Genomic DNA, 18178 nt, shown 5'->3' with positions numbered 1-18178 from the left:
GACCAGTCTGAACCATGTCTAATCTCGCGAGATCAGCCTTCAAATCCCGCAAGAGTTCTGCTTTCTTGTTCTCCGCCTTTCTGCTTGCCAAGGTTGAAAGGGACGCCGCGAAGGGGATTCAAATCACGCGAGAGTTGGAAGGCGTGGTAGGATTTGGGCCCTGCCACTTTCGGCTGTATGGTCCTTAGCAACCGGTTGCTGGCGGAAACGGAGGAAGAAGCACTGTCAGAGGTGGAGGCAGGACTGAGGAAGAAGGGAGGGAGGGAGGGAGGGAGAGCCTGGGAATTACTGGCAATAACAAAAATAGTAATAACAATAACGTATTAGCTATAACGATGATGAGGATGGCAATGATAATAATAATAAATCGCCATGAAGAGTACAAAGATGGCCGGGGCCCATGCACTGTCCCTGGGCGGAGCAGGGTCCAGAGTCGGGCTGGCCAGGGGCAGTGACCGAGGTCCCTTCAGGCCCAGCGGGGCTCGCCGCAGAATCGGTTCCCCCGTTATTTTAAATCTCATGCATTTAAAGACACGAGGCTGGGAAGAAGTCCTTAGGCCAGAAGGGCTGGACACCCAAGGACAGCCCTGAAGGGTTGCCTAGAGCCCTGCCAAGTTTTACTGTTCTTAATCTAAGTCAGCCAGGATACTAGAGAGAGGACTTGAACCCACATCCTCTCAGCTTCCACGACAATTCTCTATTACACCATCGCTTTGGGTAACTAAGAAACCGTAACTGACAAGAGGTAACTAATAAAAGGTGATTAAAAGGGCCATCCCTTCATGGTAACTAACCAAGAGGTAACTAAGAAACTGTAACTGACAAGAGGGTAACTAATAAAAGGTGATTAAAAGGGCCATGTACCGTCAAGTACCGCATGGAGAGCGGCACAATATCCTGCCCGCATAACTCCTTCCACAAGACATTCCCACATCGACAATCACTTACAGAGACACAACATTAATGTAACCTGGTGAAATGGAGCATGTGCTGAGGCCCCCCCCCCCATTGTAGTATGTAGATTTTAATTTACCTGGACTCAACTGGAATGTTTGCTAGGAGAGCGCTTTTTGTTTATTTTTGAAGATTTACTAAGTGGGAGTAAATCCCGGTTTCAAAACCAGCACATGCTCCATTGCACAATCAGTTTCATTCACCAACAATGGAGCATGAGCTAGTTTTGAAATCAGGATAAACTGCCACTTACTACCTGTGTGAAATGACCTCTGGAGCCTTCGGTTTCCTTGTGTGTAAAGATGAGGATGAAAGTCCCTTTTAACTTCAAATCTCTGCCTCTGTTAGTGTGTGTGTGTGTGTGTGTGTGTGTGTGTGTGTGTGTGTGTGTGTGTATACATATCCTCTTAGGATATAGGACTAATTAGTCAATAAAGCATTTTTAAGTCCCAGGCCCTATGCTAGACCCCGAAGATAAAATGACCAAAAAGTAAAACAAACTTCTGAAGAAGCTTACATTACATAGAGAACTCTTAAGACATTTTAGTTTCATTCAGTTTGTGTTAATTAAAAAAGATATAACCTCTCTAAACTTAAATTTAGATGGCAGATGAAGTATTAAAAAGTCAAAATGTTCTGCAATAAAAGAATTAGAAATAGTGATCTTGACTTCTCATAAACCTGGCCTTTGTTTATTTTTTATTGTCTTGGTGAATAAGGATTTTTTTAATCTTTTTTTTATTGGTGCCTTTTGTTGTTATGCCTCATCAATATCCAAACATATCCCCTCTCTTTCCCCAATGCAAATATTAGAATAGAAAAAAGGAAAAAGAAGTTTAACAAAATCAATATCTTGACTATGTCTGATAGTAGTAGTCCTCAAATTTTTTAAATAGGGGCCAGTTCCCTGTCCCTCAGACTGTTGGAGGGCCGGACTATAGTAAAAACAAAAGCTCACACTCTGTCTCCGCCCCTCAGCCCATCTGCCATAACCCGGTGGGCCCCATCTGGCCCACGGAGCCGTAGCTTGAGAACCCCTGGATGCAATAAGTGGAATAAGATTTTAATAAAACTGAATTAGATTTGGATAAATGGCTTAAAAATATAATTTGTCATTTAATCTGGAGCCTCAATTGGCTTTCTGATCATTCTATAATATATCTAGCCATACATATATATATGTACTATATAGTATATATGTATACCATGCATACATACATATATATACTATATACACATATACATATAAGAATATTATGTGCATAGAACAAGTTGTTCAGTCATTTTTCAGTCTTGTCCAACTCTTCATGAACTCATTTGGAGTCTCATTGGTAAACATACTGGAGGGGTTTTGCTATTTCTTTCTGTAGTTCATTTGACAGATGAGGAAACCAAGGCAAACAGGAGTAAGTGACTTGCTCAAGGTCACATAGCTAATAAGTGAGGCCAAATTTGAATTCAGGAAGATGAGTCTTCATGCTTCCAAACCCAGTATTTTATCCACTGTTCCATTTGGCTGCCCCATAGTACAAGTGCATTTTGCTTAACATTTTTTGAAATCTTTATTCTTCACTGAAGATGCTGCATTATAAGTTTTTGACATTGTTTTTTATGAACATTCAGATGATTCTTTGCATATCTAAATAACTTAAGCACACATTACTTCCTAGAAATGATTTTAATAGTATTTATTTTTTCCAAATACATGCAAAGGTAGTTTTCAACATTCACTTTTGCAAAACCTTGTATTCCAGATTTTTTTTTTCCCTCTCCTCCCCTCTCCCCTTTCCTCAAGACAGCAATCTGATACAGGTTAAACAAGTTCAATTCTTCTAAACATATTCCCATATTCGTCATGCTATGCAAGTAAAATCAGATCAAAAATTTAAAAAATCACAAGGAAAAAACAAGCAAACAACAATAAGAAAGTTGAAAATACTATGCTTTGATCCACATTAAGTCTCCATAGTTCTCTGGATGCAGATGGTTCTCTCCATCACAAGTCTTGAATCACCTCATTGTTGAAAAGAGCCAAGTCTATCACAGTTGATCATCACATAATCTTGTTGTGTGTAATGTTCTCTTGGTTCTGTTCACTTCATTATCAGTTCATGTAAGTCTCTCCAGGCTTTTCTGAAATCATCCTCCTCATCATTTCTTACAGAACAATAATAGTTTATTACATTCACATACCATAACTTATTCAACCATTCCCCAACTGAGGGGCATCCACTCAGCTTCCAGTTCCTTGCCATTACAAAAAGAGCTGCTGCAAATATTCTTGCACATGTGGGGCCTTTTCCCCTTTTGATGGCCTCTTTGGGGTACAGCCCCAATAAAGGCACTGCTGGATGATAAGATATGCAGTTTTATCGCTCTTTAGACATAGTTCTAAATTGTTCTCCAGAATTATTGAATTGTAAATGACTTTTTTTAAGATGAAAAGAAAGAATATTTATAGAAGTTCCTTATTGTCCCTTCCCAATAGAATGGCTGGATTCCTTTTGTGTGAACCAACAACACTTTACAACATCCTGAATCAGGAAGCAAAGCATTCTAGATTAGCAGAGCCCAACTATCTCTACTTACTAGGTAAGTTAGATATTACTTTCCTATTCATTTGTTGTATAGGATGTCATTAAATATCTTGTACATGTGGGGTTCTACACATGCCCATGCTGTGGAGAATGAATTCAGAGATGGATAAAACCAGGTGCAATAATTTCTCTTCCCTGTCCAGCCTGAGCAAAGAGAGTAGAGTGGTGAAGGAACAGGTCTGGCCATAAGCTATGATAGAGATGTGTCAAGAGAGTGGTGCTGTAAATTGAGCTGGCCCAGTAGCCTGGTCTGGGCGATACAGTCTGTAAAGGTTACATGTCTGAGTGAAAGGCTAGAAGCAAGTGGGAAGTTTCTGGAGACAAGAATCAGTCCTCCTGAAGTGTTGAGCAGGTCGGTCTCGGAGGCAGAATATGGTATTGTCAGGCTCCACAGTGGGAAGCTGTTAAGTCTGGGCCAGCTCTTTAGAGGCCCCAGGATTAGCCAGAGTCAGGATAAGTAAAAGCATAGTCTCCTTAGGGGGAGAAGCAGGCAAACTTCCAGGAGTTTTGCCAAAGATCTCTTCTCAATTCTGGAGCCCAAACTCTCCACCTTCCTCCTCCTCCTCCTGCCCAAGTGAGTCTCTGGCCTCTGTTACCCCACCCTCTAATCCTTGCCTACAATTATCTTAACCCCAAACATTGAGCCAACACCAATGGTGAGAAGGGCCATTTTCCCAAATATATGCTAATAGAATCATTGTCAAATAGGCAATTAATGCCTTAAATGCTCAGTTGTTTGATTCAAGTACACCTTTTAAGAGTTTCAGCCTTTTACCGGAAGCAAAGGAAGACGGGCCATACTTAGATAAAAATCCAAAAAAGCCGGGTTTAAGTTCATGCAAAAGGTATATTTTTCTAGTTTGTTTTAAATCACAGGGGATTTGAGAAATCTCTATGAATCTTGGTTTTCGAAATGAATTTTACTTGTCAACCTGATGAGGTTTAGATTTGGGGTACCCAAATGAAATTAGGGTTACTGGTGGTCAGGGAGTTAAATGAGATCTAGTGGCGGTGCAAGGGTAGGGAATTTTGGGGAACTCCCTTTTGGCAGTGCAAGATCTTCGGTAAAGGAATTTAGAGACCTGAAAACCTAGATTGATAAAAGAGGTTTATGTTAGATTTCTTACAAGGTGCTAAGTCAGTTGTCTAATTTAGCATGGTACTTAACAGTTCTCTAGTTCAGAGTTCACACCTTTCACACCTATAAAAGAGCATATAAAAGGACAAGCCCACTGGAAGCTCCAGGAGATTCAGAGTGAAGATTCATTTTCCAACTTCCACCTTGGTGCTGGATGGAGACATTCGGACAAGAGCTCTCGGGAACCAAGGAGAGAGGAAGGTCTCCAGAAAACTAGCTGAGCCCCAAGTGAAGGAGATAAGATTTTGGATGAGACAATAAGGCAGTTGGACTTTTAACTCCTGGCTGCATTTGGGGTGATTAAACTGAACTGAAACTAAGGCTGCCTTCAGAAGCTCCCCAAGGGATCTGCTCCCAGAGAACGATTACAATTTAGAGAAGAGAACATTACAGGTTTATTATGGGGATTGGAAGTAAGGTTAAAGTCTGGTTAAGGACATAGGGGAGGATAAAGAGAAGATAGCACTGGAACCAGTATTCAGTGGGCAGAGACCCTTGGCATGCCAAGCATAGGGCTGGCATGTTGGAAACCTCTGCAAAGAGAGGGTTTTAGTTTGGCTCTTTTTATAATGAGAGACTTAGCTAAAGGGGGCCCGTGGGTAGAGTCCCAAGTTGGCTCAGATCCAGTGGGGCCTGGGACAAGCCTGGATCTCCTAATGGAATTCAAAGGGGTACTTTTGACTAGGATTTGTGAATCAAAGGCACAGGCTTAATGCATCAGCCAGGAGGGGCTGGGAGTAATCTGAATCACAAATCAATCTGAAAGGATCACAAATCAGTTTCTTAAAGGTACCTCTTCCAGCCACTGCTTGCTTGCATTTCCTAAATGGGAAACAGTAGACTTTGCAGGGCAGTAGCTATATTACAATTTATATTTTGATAAGACATACAACAGTGACAAAGTAGAGTATTGTTGATGTAAAAGTTACATTGATGTATTATTGATTTCCCACAATACATGGGACCAAAAGAGCCAAGAATCATTGGGGTAAATTTCTCATCTATTCTCTCGCTAAGTGCGTGAATGTGAACTCTTTCCACAATGATGTAATCTAGTTTGGGAAGATTTTTTTTTCCCCAAGCACTAGAGGTATTGCAATGTAGTGTGAGAGGTATAGAAAGCTAAGAGATGGAGAGGCTATAACTTAAAAGGGGCAACAGGCATGGTAGTCTCAGGTAGAGAGAGTCATTCTGGGAAGTCAACACTTATCTAGAGTCCCAACCAAAAGAAGTCATCATTCTCTAGCTTTCTGTGCCAAGAGAAGTGTTTGATCAATTGCTGTGTTAAGATTGAAAGGGCAATGATTAAGATAAACAGCTTTGAACTCCTTATTTTCAACCCTGGAACAGGGTGTGATCTGGCCATTGCTTCCTTTGAGGAAATGGAGGATTAATTAGAAAGTTAAAGAGAACCTTTCAGGATACATTTGGAGTACCTGCCAGGATAAAACATTCATTGATTTTTTTGTTTTAATTAAATTGCTTGTGCTCTGATTTCATGTATTACTTACTATAGACAGGTACATTGGTGAGGGCTCTGTAGACTGAAATAGATGATGGTTTTAACAGTATCATGAACTGGATATAGCCATGTCTTATTGGGACCCATTTGGGATCCATTTCTTTTCTTTTTTTTTAATTGAATGAGTCTAGTTTGGTCAAGCAAAGGTTTCCTGCTCTAGAACTTCAGAGCTGCTCTAGAATACTTTTTATTTTATTTTATTTTTATTTCTAGGCTTTAATTTGATAGCAAAATTTAACAGTACAACTCTTATAGACCAGACCAGTTGTTTTAAATAATTGTTATACTGTTGAATGCCAAAAAGTCAGTGGAGTTTTGCTGAAGTGACCTTGTGGAATTCTCATTCTAAATTACATTCTTGAATTATGGAATAAGCACCATGTTTATTCAGCCAGGAGAACATTTGTGCAGAACCATAGATTGGTCTCCATTGAGTACTGACACCTGACTGGGCCTTTTAGGGGGATAGAAAGTACTGCTTAAGGGAAATGAGAATAGCTAGAGTGTGTCAACTGCCTGAAAATGTAGAAAATTCCAGTATCTCTAAGGAGAATCCTGTGATTGGGACAATTTGAGAAGTAGGTATTGAACTCTCTGATGCTAACCAAGAGATGATAAGACATTTTAAATCCTTTTTGGTGAGAGAAAGATGAATTGGGAATTTATAGAAGAGCCTCCTGGGGGAAGTTGCCGTTCATGATTCGGCGGCTGTCCCCTCTTCAACATCTAGGAGTTCAGTGTCCACACCATCAGTGACCTTGTGAGTATAATTAGTCATGAAGGGCTTTTGTCACAAAGACCTCATGCCCGCTGCCCAGGAGGGGAACTGATTGAATGTGGGGCTTGGCAGGAATGAAGTGATTTATATCCCATGCAGAGGGTGAAGGTGGGAGATTGCCCAACAGCAAAAGGACAGGGATGGGCGAAGGATGCGGTTGTGTTGCTGGCCAGCCCCATGATTGGCTGTTGGAATGAGGCCAGGATCCTTCCACCCTTTGGAGAGTAGATCACCCGCCCCTAGAGTTCATGCTGAGGCCCTCACTTGGGATACCACTCTTGTGGAAGTCAAGAACTGTGACACAAACATATCATTTGTCCTAAATGTAGCTTGTTTTTACTCATATTATTGTTTTTAAAAAGTTTCTTTGGGGAGGAAGAGTCACAGAATGATAATGGTCCTCAAATCTAACCCCCTCATTCTATTGAGGAAGCTGAGGGCCATCCCCAGTCTCATCTAGCTTGTTAATGATAGGCCCAGAAGAACAGTAAACCTAAACCTTCTAATTCCTTGTCCAACAAGAACCAGGCTCCAGAAGGGTTTATTTCAGAGACAGTTTGGAAAAGTTGCAGGAAATAAATTGTGTGATGGTGAGAATGGAGGGGAGAGTTGAAACCTGGGGACCATCTCATAGAGATTCAAGCCCACTGCTTGATGGGAGGGATTCAGAGTGATCTCCCTCAACAAGAAAAGGTTAAGGCAGGCAAAAGCCAGCAGAGGAGCAAATTCATGAGAGGGTTTTCACTTTTTGCATCGAGGTGTCCTGAATTCTGATGTAGGTGAAGAAAGAAGAATATTGTGAATTCACTTCCATTCTACAAGCATCTCTTCCATTTAAGGAAACAAGCATATACTCTGTATTTTTTTTTTTAAGGAAAATGTAAACAGTCCCTGCCCTCAAGAAGCTTACACTCTGCTGAGGGAAAACCCTATGTCCACCGAGGGCAAAAGTCCCACTTTCTGGGGAGACAAACACTAGTGAATGGGATTAATGCAGGTGTAGCCCCCCTTTAAGATTCCTTTTCTGATCTCCAACTTCCTTTGGGACTGACCTTTGATTTACAAGATCTGGTCAAAACCACCCTTTTGTATTCCAAGGGGAGAGATCTGGATCTGAGCCAGTTTGGGCTGGACCCAGTCCCCATTCTAATGATCTGCTCAGGTAGCCCAACCCCCACCTGGTGGGTTCTGGCCCTCTAGGAATCATCCTGGAACTCCACCCTAGGCCCCTTCAAGCAAATAAAAGAGCCAAACTGGAATCATCTCTTGGCAAAGAGTTGAAACATGCAAGCAACATGCTTTGCATAACAGACTCTCTGTCTGCATTTCTTCCTCTATCTAATACCTTTAACTAACCAGACTTTTACCTTACTTCCAAACCCTACAATAAACCTCTTTTTATCAATCTAGGTTTTGGGTCTGTAAACTCATTTACAGGGGACTCTTTCTCTCGTGCCGCCACTAGACCTCATTTAACTTTGTATCCTTGCGCCGAATCCAAAGGGGTTGCAGGGGAGCTCCATTTGACTCCCTGTACCCCGAACCTGCCACTAGACCTCACTTAATCCTAATTTTATTTAGGTATCCCTTATGTAGACCTTAACTTTTTGGTTATACCTCAGGAGGATCCAGAAAGGCCTCATGTAGGAGGTGGTATTTGGTGCTTGAGTGAGGATTCTGATCCCCAGGGATGCGAGTGACAACGGACAGTGTTCTAGGCTAAAGAGTGTGTAGCACAAACAGCACAAAACCATTCCACCGGGAGAGCTGATGCCGAAGGCTCCAGCTCTCCAGGGTCAACCTCAGTGACTGCTTACCTGCTTTCTGTTTTCAGATGTCCGAACCAAGCGAGAGTATGATGAAAGCCACATCATCACAGCTCAGAGGATGAAACAGGTACTTTGTGGGCTGCATGATCTGACCTTGGTAGCCAGCCCTGGGTCTCCCTTTGTTTCTCCTCTCCCTTCTTATCATACCATCCTGGACAGACACCGCCCCACCTCAAGGCTTGAAATCAGAGCTGCTGCCCCACCTCACACAACTCCAGGAGCCTCAGTTTCCTCATCTATAAAATGGATACTACTTCTGTTATTTCCCTTAATACATTCTGTTCCAGTCAGACCAGCCTGAATATAATATCTCTGCCTTCCCTGTTTAGAACACACTTCTCTCTCAGTCATTTCTTAGAATCCTTAGCTTCCTTCATTTCACAAGCTCAGATGTCATCTCCTACTCAGAGTTTCTATCTTATCCCCCCACCAAAGTTGTCAATGATCTTTCCCTCTTGAAAATAAATAATTTTGTATAGACTTCTATCTATTTAGCTTGTTTCCTCCTCAGTAGAATGTCAGCCCACTGAGGACAGGAACTATTTCTTTTTTGTTTTTTAATCTCAAGGACCTAGCTCAGCCTTCCCCTCAATGCTTATGGGATTGGATTGAATTGAATTGAATTGGGATGATCTTAAAATATTGTTAGGAAATAATGGAAGTAAAGTGCTTTGTAACCACAAAGCAAATGTCAAATAATTTACTTCTAATAAGAGAGATGAATAGGAAGCTAGAAGGACAGGCACCATTGACATTTTTTTGGTGCTTCCATATTTGATTTACTAGTAAGTCTTTCACACCATTAATGATAAATTACAACATTGGAGATGAAGAAAAAAATTGTTCCCAAGGACAATCTCAGCTGAAGGCACAAGTGGGGAATTTTTCTACCTTCTCCATTTGCTGCTGGAGTTGTTTAACATTTAAGGTGATATCATGAGTGCGTTCTATCAATTTCTTTTCCTAGTTTGGGACAGAGGTCACAAAGGACTTTCGCAAACATAGTTAGCCTTTTTTTCCTTTAAATGTAGAATTGATCAGAATAAACAAAACAAAGCCAGGACCAAAGAACAAACACGACGACTACTAAAATGTCATCATACTTGCTTTCTTAATGTTTTACTTACCTGTTTCAGGCTTACTATTTATTATACTTATTTTTCATGTATATATTCATATATATGTACACTGTCATCAATAGAATATAACATCCTTGAGAACAGGGACTTTCATTTTTGAGGACAGGTTTCTCATTTTTAAACACAGGGACTCTCATTTTTGAAGATGGGGACTCATTTTTAAAGACAGGTTCTTTCATTTTTGAAGACGGGTCCTCTCGTTTTTGAGAACAGGGACTCTCATTTTTGTTTTTAAGAGAAAGAGGTTGTGATCTCACCCCCTATGGCAATCCCAGATATAGTCAACCAGATAAAATTATAATATGTGAGCAAGATGAGTTTAAGTATGAGTTGTGAGCATCTCAAGAAGGGATTTCAAATTAGCTAAAGGAATTTCAGCAGGTTGCTAAGCCAGTGGAGCAGGATTCCTAGAAGCAAAATTGCAGACCAGGGCCCTGAAAGAGAATCACTTTTGGAAGCATTTGGAGTTAAGTGACTTGTCCAGAGCCACATAGATAATAAGTATCAAGTATCTGAAGCTGGTTAAAAAAATCAGGTCTTTGTGACTCTTGGAGAGTTTCTTCTCGGTCTCCTTTATTGGGGGGATGTCACTTTATCCATGTAAGAGCAGAGAAATCCCAAAGACAGAGGGATGTGGAAGGCAGACACTTAAGAATGCCAGATGTGGGCTCCAGGAAGAATGTCTAGTGCCAGGATCCAGGAGCTTTCCTTGTGCTGCATGAATATCTCACCACTCCAAGATTGAACCCAGTCTTCCCACAGACACCATTTTATTTATGGGAAAATGTGCTCCGAGATTTTTGGGGAAATAATACCAACAATCCTTGCTAAGTGTGTGTGATGAATGCTTTTGAAGAGAGTCTTCTAGCTATTTGTAGAAATCACACAACACAAGTGTGTGATGTTGGAAGTCCAGCCTCCCGGGGTTACTCCCAAACTCTAAATATAGGGGAACCCAACATGCCAGTGAAGTTTGGGAGAATAGGGCTACACACACACACACACACACACACACACACACACACACACACACACACACGTGTATATATATCCACATATAGACACATAAACATCAATCAGGTTAAGCTCCTTGAGGACAAAAACTATTTTGTTTTTTGTTCTTTTTATCCTCAGCACTTAGTATAGTGCCTGACATGTAGTAGGTACTTGATGAATGTTTGTTGATGGATTAAATAGTCAGAGAATAGGGCACATGGGAGCATTCTGGGGCTTTGTATCACGTGTTGAAACAAGACTTGTCAATGACATTTTTAAAAGCAGAGTTGAAAGAAAGGCCGTGGTTTACCCTAGCTATTTGATGCTCTTCACTGACTTTATTTTCATCTCCCTCATCTTTCATGAAATTGGCTTTGTAAGTCTGCCTCCTGTCCCACTCCCTTTGCTCAGTCCCTGACCCATCCCCAGCTTTCCAAATGTCTGGGTAGAAGAAGAGTTTGAGAGCAGGGCCAGTGATGGTGGTCCACCACTTATGGAAAGGAAGAGAAAAGGAAAGAATTGGAGCTCTACAGCGTGGGCTCCTTTTCTCCCATTCTGACAAAGTTGAATGGTGGCACCAACCATAATTAGATGGCCCAGTAGATAGAGGGCTTGACCTGAGTTCAAATGTGGCCTCAGAAACTTCCTGACACAGAGACTCTGAGGAAGTCACTTTACCTTTATTTGCCTCAGTTCCTCATCTGTAAAATGGGGGTCCAGTGGAGAAGGAAATGAACACTTACTCCAATGTCTTTGCCGAGAAAACCCCATGGACAAACCCAAGGTGTTATGAAGAGTGGAAGGGATTGATTGACTGAACAAGCACAGCCAAGCCACCCCACCCACCTACCCAGAAGAAGGTAGAATCCTTGAAGTCCCTGGGAGGCAAGAAGGGCAGTGTCCTTGTCATTGACACAGCTCCAGCACTTACCTTAGCTCCCTCCCCATGGACACTCAGTAATTAAAAAGTGCCATCCTTCCCTTGCTTTCCCAACAAAATCTCTTTTCTTTTGAACCTACTTCCTTTTAATATCTGATGAAGACAAAACTCATTCATCTTTACTCTTTATCCATCACCAGCATTTCTTAAATATAAGACACACAGATTTTATACAAAGAAGTTACCCAGAAGGCATAGGGGAGATAAGTCTCCAAAGGGCTACATTGTAAAACTGATCACTAGGTACAAGTTTCAGGAGACTTGGTTTTGGAGAAGAATTTTCTAATAATTAGAGCTATTTGAAAATGAAATACCTGCCTTCTGAGGCCATGAGTTCTTTGGCACTCGAAGTGTGACAAGCAATTACCAGATATATTGTTAGAGGTCATTTCTGTGTTAGTTGGGGAGTTAAACAGGGTGATTGCTCAGGTCTCTTTCACTTATAGGGCCCTATCATGAATGCCACGAGCCATCCTAAGGTGACTGCTCATCTTGCAATACCTTTGATTAAGGCCTTCCAAAGCAATCTGAACAGCACATGAATTTATCAGCCCAGGAATAGGGCCGCGCCATTAGTTCCTTTCCAGGACTCCATAATGTTACCCTGCTAACCTCCTTTTCTTGTTGCTTTGTTAGAATGGAGGTGAATATGTTATTCCAGAGTCAATGGATCTGGAGTGTGTGAAATACTGCATTGTGTATGATGGAGCCACCGACTCCTTGGATGTGAAATTTGAACTCACTCTCAGAGAGATGACTGAAAGTGATGATGAAGAAGGTGGGTCTGCACAGCCCCCTTGTTGACATTCAGAAGAAGGGGGCGAGAGGCAGATAAAAATGAGGGCTGAAAAATCACTGTGACTTCTGTGTTTACTGCAACTCTGGGCTTAGAGAAGGTGGCCTGAAGGCCTGGGCCAAGTCTCTGCCAGGGCCGACATCAGTGTCCTGGGTCTGGGAACTCTGGGCAGGTGTCTCTTCTAGTCCTAGGTCTATGTATGTATTCCTAAGTCATTTAACTTTTCTGGACCTTACTATAAAATGAGATTGAATTAGATGACTTCTTGGAAGCCTTCCACCTCTCTTAGAAATTAAATTCTTTTCATTATGAATTAGAAAATCATTATTAAAGATGAATCTGTCCATATACAGTGGCCAGAAAATGATACACAAAACCAAAAAGCCATTGCATGCAACTTGTGGCAGTATTGACATTGCCCTGCTTGTCCATGGTCCCCTCTGAATTCCGCTCCCATCTCTTCCATATTTTTGTAATGTTTCACTGGCACTCTTTTCTTTATTTCTCTCTTTTTATTACTATTTTACCCCACCCAGTTCTCCCCATAACTTTTTCTACCCTTGTTTATAATGAAAGTATAGTCAAACAAAATAAATTGGTGATGTAATAGTATCTCATCTGTAATCCATCACTTATCTACTACAAAATAGGAAGTGTGATTTATCATCATTCTTCCAGAGATATGATTAGTTATTTCATTGACTAGAGGTCTCATCTCTTTCCATCTGGCTTTATCATTTATGTTATCATTTAGATTGTTTTCTTGGTTCTGCTCCCTTTACATTAGTATATAAGTTTTCCCAGATTTCTCTCTTTTCCATCCTTTCTTATAAAGCAATAATATTTTTATACAAGACAATTCCCAGATTAATGGGCATCCACTTTGTTTCCAGTTCTTTGCTATCGAAACAGAAGTGCCACTGTAAGCATTTTTGTACCCCTAGGTCCTTTCCTTTTTACTTTGATGTATTAGGGGCCCATTCTTCGTTTTCCTGAGTCACAGGGTGTGCAGAGCTGAATGATGCTCAGGTCATGTTCCAAACCACTTTCCAGAATGTCTAGACCAGTCCACTGTCCACCAGCAGCCATGTCTTCTCATAATTCCTTCAGCTGCTGTCTTGTTTTTATCCTCTTTGCCAGTTAGAAAATTATCAAGTGAACCCACAGAGTTGTCTTAATTTGCATTTCCCTTATTGGTGGTCCTTTAAAAGCATTTTTCATATGGGTTGGGTTTGTTTGTTTGTTTTGATAGTTTGAATTTCTTCCTTTGGGAAACTTTGTATCCTTTGACCATTCATCTACTAGAGAAGGACTTTTGGCCTTTTGATGTTTACATCAATTCTTTATGGTCTTGGAGCCAACCTTCATCAGGGAAATTTGCTGCAAAGATTTTTTTTACCCTTGTGAATTATTTCCCTTTTAACTGCATTGCTTTTGTTTGTGCAAAAGCTTTTCAGTTTTGTGTAATCAGAACTGTCAACTTTATCTCTGTGATCCTCTCTATCCTTTGTTTGGCTAAGAATTCTTCTGTTATCCAAAGGTATGTAAGGAATCTCCTTCCATGCTCTTCTTTTTTGTGTGTGACATGACCCTGTATGTCTAGGACCTTACCGCTGCAAGAATTAGGGTTAAGCGAAGCTTTATTTCCCCCAAACTGCTTTGCAGTTTTACTTCTCTTGATTTTCAATCCTGTACCCCCGGCCTCAGACACCTACTTGCTGTATGGGCCTGGACAAGTCACTTATTCTTGTCTGCCTCAGTTTCCTCAAATGTAAATGAGCTGGAGAAGGAAGTGGCAAACTGTTTGCTCCAGTATCTTTGCCAAGAAAAATCACAAATGAGGGCACACAGAGGCAGGCGTGAGTGAAAAACCACTCACCAACAACGAACTTTAATAAAACCTCTTCCTCCTGTGTCTTTGTCTGTGAAGGACACTCTACCCTGCTAGTCTCCTTTGATTCTCACCTCTTCCAGACCGATCGAGTCATCTCCAACCCACCTCCAAGGCTCTTCTGTGGCCACCCTCCTCATTCAGACTCTTATTACCACAGCCAATGGACTATGGCTCTAGCCGCTAGTCAGGCTCTGTACTCCCTCCCAAAATGGTCTTTCTTATGCAGAACTCTACCCCTGCTATCTCTGGGATGAAATAGAAATTCCTCAATACGGGGGCATCAAAAGCCTTTGGCAGTCTTGGGCGGCCTGTGGAGGACAATTGCTGGTTTCCAGGCAAACCGGTCAAACCAGGCCTTCACCAGCTCACAGTTCACGTTTTTGTCCCAGCACTGGTTGAGGAGCTAGGAGCTGGAGACCGGCTCCTCAGGGCTTCTGTTGTAAAAGTTAACAGTCTTTACGGGCCTGAGTCTGCCCAGCAGTGCTGTTTGGGGCCCCCATCTCTGCCTGCAGCCACCTGGCCAGGGGTTGCCCAATCCCCCACCCCTGCCAGTGCAGCTGGAGCACGTGGACAGTGATCCTTTGGTGCAGGTGCCAGCCTGGGGCCATGACTCCCCTCCACCCCACCCCTCTAATTTTCCTTTCCTCACTTGAAGGAACATTGGAATAGAGGGCAGCCCAGTCTGTTGGGAAGTGCGGAGCCACTCAGGCCTCGGATTTATAGATACCATTTTTACACAAACAGCTGACATTCCGGGGTTGTCCTTTCATTGATGGATTAAGTCAGTAGGCCTCCCTTTTTAATTTCTCTAGAAAAGTTAAGCAGTAACAGTTCTCCAGCCTAAAACTCTTTCCAGATTTTCTCTTTTATAAAGTGAGCTCAGCAAAAGCCAGGGGCTTTCTGAGGGAAATAGATTAAGAGTGCTAAGTACATTTACCTTCCCCACCAAGGGAGAATCCTTTTTATTTGAAGGGGAGGCACCTTCTCCCCGGGCTGCCTCAGTTCAGAAGAGATTCTGATAAAGGGCTCTGTAGTGGTCCTGGAGGAAGGAGAAGGTGATTTGGTTGCTCAATCCTTCTGAATGTTAACTCAGAACTGTATTGTTTCTGTCTTGATTTCCTTCCCTAGATTTCTATAAATGTTACCTAGAATTATGTTGGATGGGCGTAGGGAAACAGCCATTTTTGAAATCTCTGTAAGCCAGAAATAAGAGAAGCCTAAACAAAATGAAATTAAGTCATTTCTAGCAGACATGTGCCCAAAGGCAGAGCATATATGGTTTTCTCTTCAACACTGCCCTCTGATCCCTGAAATTATGTGACCAAATAAAAGAAATACATAATCAAATCCCTGGCCAGTTTGGTGGGGCAACAGAGAGGGCACAGAATCAGGAAGACAAAAGTTCAAGCCCATCATCTGACACATACTAGCTGTGAGAAAATTAGTTAATTTCTGTTTGCCTCAGTTTCCTTAACTGGCGCATAGTTGGCACAGTAATAAATGCTTACTGCCTTCTATAATAATTATGTACCTTATTAAAAATGGGTCAGATATACTTTGTGGTTAAATTGTATTTGATTGTAACACTGAATCATTCATATACACTCAGTCTTTTTTAGCTATTTTAAAATTTATTATCACTCACACATGAACCAATTGAACAATAAAAAGAAAATCAAAACCAAAAATCCTCAGAACCAGTTTGTGTGGCCCAGTAAAATAAATCCCTACATTGACATATCCAAAAATGTCCGCCTTGTTCTGCATCCTGAGGTCAGACCTCTGTCAGGAAGCCGGTGAGTTGTTCTCTCCTGAGCCTTCGCTTTGTATTGGTCAGATTTTTTTTTCCTTTGGCTTGACTTTAAAATGTTGTCTTTTCATAAATCATTCTCCTGGTTCTGCTCATGTTGCTCTGCATCAGTTCATAGGAGTCCCCCAATTTCCTCCAACATCATTCATTTCATCCTTTCTTGTGTCCACTGCATTCACATAGGATTATTAGTTTTGTCATTTCCTAGTGGGGGGCACCCCTTAGTTTCCAGTTTGGGAGCTACTATAGAAAATGAGACTAGAAATATTTTTGGTCATGTAGGTCCTTTTCTTCTTCCTTTGATCTCTTTAGGTTAGTAATAACATTTACATGTGCAGTTTTACAGTGCACTTTTCAACTATTTTATGCTCACGTGGGAGGAAACTGAGGCAGGCAGAGATTAAGTGACTCATCAAGGCTGGGCAGTGAGTAAGAGGCCAGATTTGACCCACTGTGGCACTGTCAGAGGCTTCCAGAAATAGGCCTCTTAGGAGCTGTGTGGGCCCAGGACAGTAATCAGGAAGGCCCCACTGGGCCCGGTTTTTCCGCAGCAGGCTGCCTTACACATTCCCTATTCCCTCTCTTTCTTCTTTACCAGGCTACCCGATGCCAGGTAGAACCTCAGAGTTGCTTGAGTTTGCATTTAGCTCCTTACGTAGGCTCAGGCTTTATAGCTTAGGGCTCTTGGATCACCCTCCCCTATTTGTGACCTGTACAAGAATGGGGTAAAATCGGGTGGAATTGATTCTTGCTTTGGGTCTTTGTTCATTCAGACAATGTTGTGATGGGGGCTGCCATAGAGGGTGCCAAGGTCTTGGCAGAGCACACGCGCCACCCTGTCTACATCCTGAATGGAGGTTACGAGCGGTTCTCAGCTTGCTATCATTTCTTCAGGACTCAGAAGATTTTCTCAATGCCTCAGGTAAGGTCGGAACGGGGGAGCTTTCCCATAATAAGCTAGTTCTTAGAATCAGAAGTTTTGCATCCCAAGTCAGTATACCTGGGTTCGAGCCCCAGTTTTGTTACCTGGGTGACCTCACTTCTTAGCTTCCTCCTTGGAAAGTGTGGGGGCTGGATGAGGTGGCCTCCAAGCCCTTCTTCCTCCAAATCTATAAAGATCCAGGGGATCTTGTCATTAATGGTACAGAGGAAACCAAGCTCTCCAGAGCAGAAGGGGTTTGACATGGGAGTCAAGACCAGAGCTGGGGCAGAGAATGCCGAGGTCTTTATAAACATCTCAGTGGAGGGGCTTGGTTATGGTGGTGGTTATGGGGCTTTTCCCCTTGTCTCGGTCATCGTGTTCCCTAATTGGAGCCATCTGACATAGCGTCATCCTTTTGAGGATATCATTACAAGAGAGGGGCTTTTCCAGTAGCGATGCTTTGGGGCCAGTGGAAGCTTTGTGCTTGGGACCACTTTATCCTCGCCTTTGGCAGACGGGGAGCAGGGATTTAAAAGGGGCTCCTCAGATGAGGGAGATGCACCAGCCTGTGCTGACAACCATAGACCCTTTATGGCTAAATGTACTCTGGCACTGGGGATACAAAGAGGAAAGTGGGGTGCTCCCGATCACAGTCTAATAGAGAGGACACAGCTGCAGTCAGGCAGAAAAGCCCCATGATCCTTAGGGTGCAGCAGATCCTGAAGAAGAAGGGTTAGTCCACTGGTAAAATCCTATCATTTTCTTATGCTGAGCCACTGCATAGGGCCAAGGCCTTTGGGAACAAGACCTTTCCTCAGTGGGTCCTCAGTGGCTATGGTCCTACAGGAGTAGGTCCAGGCTGC

The 18178-nt window shown here is 42.2% G+C and overlaps 1 protein-coding gene across 3 annotated transcripts in view; it reads left to right on the top strand.

Moving 5' to 3' along the window:
• The first annotated feature begins 26 nt into the window (after nucleotides 1-26).
• Nucleotides 27-18178, top strand: part of STYXL1 (serine/threonine/tyrosine interacting like 1) — a 48802-nt gene continuing 30650 nt past the window's right edge. Inside the window, exons 1-5 of one of the 3 annotated variants that reach the window (XM_074264127.1) lie at nucleotides 27-146; nucleotides 3443-3546; nucleotides 8824-8885; nucleotides 12530-12671; nucleotides 17167-17315. In XM_074264127.1, the coding sequence (XP_074120228.1) occupies nucleotides 3444-3546; nucleotides 8824-8885; nucleotides 12530-12671; nucleotides 17167-17315 (456 nt within the window). In that variant the 5' untranslated portion in view covers nucleotides 27-146; nucleotide 3443. Of the gene's footprint in view, nucleotides 232-673; nucleotides 746-3442; nucleotides 3547-8823; nucleotides 8886-12529; nucleotides 12672-17166; nucleotides 17316-18178 lie in introns of those variants that run through there. The other 2 variants (XM_074264126.1, XM_074264128.1) reach the window with 2 other exon arrangements.

The sequence above is a fragment of the Sminthopsis crassicaudata genome, chromosome 4 (genome assembly GCF_048593235.1).
Source record: "Sminthopsis crassicaudata isolate SCR6 chromosome 4, ASM4859323v1, whole genome shotgun sequence".
NCBI classification, from domain to species: Eukaryota; Metazoa; Chordata; class Mammalia; order Dasyuromorphia; family Dasyuridae; genus Sminthopsis; species Sminthopsis crassicaudata.
The sequence above is the reverse complement of the archived record's forward strand: the minus strand, read 5'-3'. Positions and strand labels throughout refer to the sequence as shown.